This window comes from Mesitornis unicolor, unplaced genomic scaffold (genome assembly GCF_000695765.1).
Source record: "Mesitornis unicolor isolate BGI_N332 unplaced genomic scaffold, ASM69576v1 scaffold51289, whole genome shotgun sequence".
NCBI lineage: Eukaryota > Metazoa > Chordata > Aves > Mesitornithiformes > Mesitornithidae > Mesitornis > Mesitornis unicolor.
The window spans coordinates 139,700-145,716 of record NW_010206317.1 but is presented as its reverse complement, the minus strand read 5'-3'; the positions used below and the strand labels follow the sequence as shown (position 1 = coordinate 145,716).

Sequence of the window (6,017 nt, the reverse complement as noted above, 5' to 3'; positions counted from 1 at the left end):
AGCAGGAATCCCCATTTGTCTTTGCAAAAAACCCCTCTATCTAATGCTTTAAATTTTCTAGAACATTTCAGACTTCACTGCTGATTATATCATATGCATTATATGTTATTATTTTATCTATATCAGGAAAAGATATTTAAGAATTATTTTAATACTGTTTGAAGATAGGAATGATTAGCATCTTCCTGAGACTGTGTCCTCTTTCATTGTTTCTAAATTTTATATTTATTTACATTTTATAGGGAAATAGGTTTATAACTGAATAAAGCGTGGTGACATGACAAATACCTGCAGCTAACGTTCAGCAGAGGAGAGGCGATTTGTTCTAAGTGTGGTTTTTTGCTTGGCACTGGTGCAAACTCTTCCGGTAGCTTGAGCTCTGAGCTGCCCACTGTATAATCACTGTGGTTAAAACCACACCTTTCAAAAGCACCGTATCCATGTGGAAATCGCATTAGAAAGCCACACAGTATCAACGGTTGGCTACGATGAGCCTTCCTGTCTCTCCCAGTAAAATTTCTGCTTTTGTAGCACGTCCCAACTATTGACTGAAGTTACAGGATAAAGCTGAAGCTTTTGCAATAAAACTCAGCTTTACAAAGTCCTCCAAAAAAGTGCCACCGAATTATAGCATTTTTTTTGATACATGTCCTCTAAAATAATTAAATGCACTGCCCGTAAAACAAAAACAGTCGAGCAGTCAAAAGGACAGCCGTGCACTATACACTTAGCCTAACCAGGAGTAATTCCATTTTATGATTGAGGAAAATCTGGGCATGGCATGCAAGGCAAGTCAGCTCCTGCATTGTGAAAGCCACCTCTGCATGACATTGTAACTGTGCTGGGTAAAGACAGAAGACGTTTTGTAAACCCCTCTGGGAGCGTCCAGATCAGGTCTGAGTCTTGCCTTTAGTCTTTGAACAGCATCACTGCCAAAACCCATGCTGGGCTTTAGCCTCTTGCCATGCCTTGCAGCCAGCACCTGGTAGCTGCAGCAGCACGTACGGGTGTCCCTGCAGATGGTCTCTCTGCCTTCTCTGGACTTGCTCCCTCTAGGTATGCGAACCTATTGCTCAGAAACCCCCAGAGCCTCCTTCGGGGGGCAGGGAGGACCATATGGTAAGACATACGGTCCCCGTGAGGCCTCCTTATGTCCTGGTTGTGCAAGTTGCTGGAGCGCGAGACTAAAGGCCAAGAGTCGTAGACATCTCTGTGTCACAGCAACACCATCCTGTCAAGTGGTGTTCTGCATACGAGAGGAAATGTGGAAAACAAACCAAAACCCAAAGTCTCTCCTGTCGTCTGCCTTAAGAAAGGGAAGCCATTTAAAAATTTTATGAACCGTGAAGATAAAATATCAGAGGTCTTTAGTTTTAAAGCTTCAAGCTGGAGTTTTCATGAGTGAAAGGAGTTCAGTTTCCCTGGAAGTCCGTGGGAGAAGGGACCCCTTGACTGTAGGAAACCCCAGCCCTGATACCTCCCACTGCATCTGGGTGAAGACAGCAGCTAAATTTAGAAAACTAAAACATACAGCTATGCTGGAGCATAAACCCTGCTGAAAGAAGGTGAACTCGGAAAAGTCACCAAAGAGGCAGGCATAGAGCAGGCACAGGGCTCCTTTTATTCCTGCCATTCACACCTCAGTATTCATATGTTTGCTTTAAACTGTTATATTAGAAACTATCCTGAAGAACCTTCTTCAGTGACCTTGTTCCTGGTGGATCATCATCTGTATTTCCCCAGCTGGCACCACTGGACTGCCCCATGTGGTACTGGCTGGTTCTCCACTACTTCTCCCACCACCCACATGTGAAGAGGAGCGAGAGGCAAAATTAGCACCTGGCAGTAAAGGGAATTTGCTTGCCCTGTATTTATTAAACCTATCATGCATGCCAGACCAAGATTTGACCCTTAAATTAACTGAATTGGTTGTTTTGTTTTAAACGAGCTGCTAGGAGTCAGGGGGAACCATATGTATTAATTTGGTATGTTAAATCTTAGACTTTATATGGATACAAATTCTGGATGAGTTAACTTCAGTAGAGGTTAAAATAATGAATGGATATTTTTATGCTGTGGCGTTGTAGTGCACTGCTTCGGCTCTATGGAGCTGTTATGTTTTGGTTGGGTTATGTTTGGGTTTTTTAAAAATCAGGTTTTCCTTCTCAATATGTCCCTAAAGAAAAGTTGATCTGAAAGTGCTGAGTTTATTCAAGGTTGCCAGCATTTCAGTTTGACAGTTTCTGTGGGGCATATAAATCTCTAAACAGCAAAGGAATAAGTGGAAATCTCAGGTTAGTTTAGTTTTTGGATTGGCACAGTTTCTTTTTTCTGATGTTCCATAGATGAAAAGGAATTTTAAAATGCTTTAAAAATGCCTGCTGGTTTGGTTGCACTGCCGTTTCTTGGTTTAAATCAAATGTGTAGGAACCTGGTTTGCTATCTCTGACAATGCTCTACACTTCTTGGAAACAATCCCATGCACAAAGACCATTACTCATAAAATTTATGTTCTCTAAACTCTGGACATTATTCATAAGGCTGTTTTATTGTTAGCCTGATTCTAAACAGCTTGGTTACAGTGCTTTTTCGCCTAAGCTGCAAGTGAAAATTCTAAGCACATACCTATATCTTTATTTTTTTTTTACATTTTGTGTGGTAACACACTGCCTTAAACTTTTAATTTAGCGTAGGAATGTCCTTTCAGTGTTCGCAGTAGATGTTTGACTTTAAAAAAATCTATAGATGTAATAAAAAATCAACCATAAACAAAGAAGGTGTTAGTTCTCAGTGTTTCCTATGCTGTGGGAGATGATGGGTAACACTTAAAGTATCATAAATCATCTCGCTACAGCTCTTTTTTCTTTTTTCTTTACATAGGTGAAGATGTCAAACCATTTACTCCTGAGAAAGCCAAGGAAATTGTGATGTCTCTGCAACAACCTGCTGTCTTCTGTAACATGGTTGGTGACTGGCCAGCCCTGCACTGGAATGCGAAACACCTTTCTGCGGTGCTGGATGGGAAGAGGATCCAGTTTAGGCTAGGTCTGAAGACCGTGGATTCAGGTGAGGCTGAGGGGCACTGGTGTTACATGTCACAGCTCTTTTTTAGGCTCTGCAGTCCTCTGGCTCTTCACTATCACTGTTCACTCTCTAATGTATTACTTCTCACCAAAGGCTTTGCTTTTTAGGACATTGGATTTGGCCAACAGTGGAACTCTCTTTCTTGTGTGTTTGTTCTTAGTAGGAAGTCTGGTGAGTAACACTAACACAGGACTGTCAGGCATCTCAGTTTTCTTGCCTTGTTTTGTAGGATGTGTGGTTCGTGCTGGACTTTTACATGATTCAGATGTTTATGTGAGCTGAGCTTCCATATCCACAAATCTGAATGAGTTAAAAATTAGCCAGTTAACTGTTCTATCTTTGTGTATTGTTTGGTTTGTTTTTTTAATCTGGACAGTGGTGATAATTCTCACCTTCCTCTCAGAGGTTTTATATGACCCTGATTCTTTTCAATACTCCAAAGTCCTGTGATGGAAGATGCTACAGAAGTATAAAGCATTAAGAAAATTACTTGACAGTACAATAATTTAATCTCTAACTCTCCAGATTCACTCAAACACCTAGGAACAAAAAACAGCTTCTGCACTTGATTTTAAATCTTACAACTCCATTTTGGTCTGTAGCCACACAATACCAGTCACAGTCTATCCATGGACAGAGTTTCATGCCAGGGAGGGAAGGTACAGGAAACATGCGCCAAGGTGGCCATCTGCTAGCCACTTCAGAGGTTATTCATTGCTTTATTCATGCCCTGTACATCTGTTGCCCTCCCAACCACATACCAATATACACTTTGCCATGCACTTTCTTCCTTTTGCCAAAAGTATTTTGTCTCCCTTCAGTCTTTTTTTTTGACCTAGGTCAGATGACAAACCCTGTTATTTAAAAATGTTCAGTATAAGTTATGGGATTTTAGACCCCACTACACTATTATTTCTGTACTCCTGTAACCTTCGGTTGGACCACCTCTTTCTTGGAATACAGGGTCTGCCCAAAACCGCCTGATGAGGGTCTGCCAGTTCCTATGAAAGTGGTAGGATTGCATCACATTATCTTACTTAACAACACTATGTTACTGACTATATTATTTCATGTTCAATCTTTGCAAGAGAAGTGATGAAACAGAAGGAAGTGTTAGAGGGAAAATGCTTGGCATTTTAGGATTTCAGAGCGTTTTACCAGCGTGGATTAATGATTTCTGTGCCATTCCTGGGAAAACATATGCTATTCATTCACTTTCTACAGATGGGATAACTGAGGTGTAGAATTAATTTGTTGGTACACATCTTCACAGCAATATCTCTTTAGTTCGATGAGATATCAGCCAGTTCTTGCACTACATGTAAAAGGCATCCCATTGCCAATAGAGAATAAGTTGCATATATATGACATTTTCCTCGATACCTCATTAATACATCTCAGTTCTAATACGCAAGGTTTACCAAGTAAAAGGACAGGTTTGGTCCCAGTCTCTATTAATTAGTAGGCACTTTTTGAAAGCCAAATGGGTATTCCATTTATACTGAAAAGCTTCCAGTAGGACTGATGGAGTGTTATGTAGCTAAGTGGTGGATTGACGCTACCAACTAAATAGATAGGAGTCATCACTTAACAGTAACTGGTTGTCACCAGGGATATAGAGTGGATTTAAATTGGAATTTGTATCTTGAAGTTGCATCTATCTGTATTTTGCTTTTTCATAAAGGCATCAATCCCTAGGCCGCAATTGTTTTATCTCCAGCAACCTCCATTATATGCTAATATGAGCTAGAAATGTCTTCAGGAAGATTAGAGCCTTCAGGGGTTATATTGTAACTGAAGGAGACCTGATGCTATAAAAAAATTGCATTGTAAGGCTATGTTAGTGAAGCCATTAGCCAAGACATCTCTGAGTCTGCAATAATGTAATACATTTCCTGTGCCACTGTCATTTGGAAAGTGGTTGATCTCATTCTTCTGTGCTTAACATTGCTTTTCAACAAGGGCCCCTCTTGTCGTCGTTTACGCTAACATTCCCAGAGGAAATGGAGGCAGTGACGTGGTTAGAGACAGCAACAGAAGAATACAACTAAAATTGTATTGATCTCTGAATATTCTTACCACGCTTACACTACGTTCATTGCCTTATGGCTAGACAGGACCACTTCTGACACTGAGTTGGAAACGTGCAAGAAAGAAACTTCTCCTGCTTGTGGATATATTTTGGTGTTGCTCTGAAATGACTGCTTCAGAGTTTCTGAGATTATTTAAGCCATGAGGTTCATGTGGACAATCCTAAATAATTTGAGACCTCTTACTGTGACAACTCCTCATCTATCTTTAGTGCCACATCAGCAGCCTGGGAGCGGTATTCCCAAACTGAGATACAAAAAAGTGTGAACTGCAAATGGGACAACTTGGTGGGGGTTGCTTGGATTTTATATTTGTTTTTCTTGCTAGTTTGGTACTTCCTGAGGCAGATGGATGTGGAAGGCACATTTGAAACATGGAAAATGTGGGAGCTAGCAGTATTATTTGTGTGAATTACTTGTACTTACGTTTCTGTGTTTGATACTATTCTGTCCGATTACGCAAGTTAGACAATGTGTGTCTATAAAAGGGCAAAAATGCAATCAGAGGCTTAAGCATTGACAGTTACCTCCAGGGAGAGTAGCAGCCTTCATTGCAAGAGCAATGAAGGTGCTATTAACCAGGAAATCCCTACCCATCTAGTTCCAGACACGTTAAAAGATTTCTTTTTGTGAGCTGAGATAAAGGGTGGGGAGCAGCTACAGAAGTTAAGTTTCTGACAGACAAAATGCAGCTTTATAGCCCATCTATCTGGTGGTTACCTGGAGCACACCAGCAATTACAAAGGAAGAAGAAAGCTTGCACGAAACTGACTTCCGTATGCGGACATTTCTTATTTTGACCATTTCTCTGGTTGTGCAGCAAAATGAATAAACAATGTGGTT

General features: G+C 40.6%; 1 protein-coding gene across 1 annotated transcript in view; it reads left to right on the top strand.

Moving 5' to 3' along the window:
• Positions 1–6,017, top strand: part of HSPBAP1 (HSPB (heat shock 27kDa) associated protein 1) — a 33,948-nt gene that overhangs the window by 6,190 nt on the left and 21,741 nt on the right. The window contains exon 2 of the mRNA XM_010191688.1: positions 2,881–3,066. Within this exon, the coding sequence (XP_010189990.1) occupies positions 2,881–3,066 (186 nt within the window). The remainder of the gene's footprint in view (positions 1–2,880; positions 3,067–6,017) is intronic.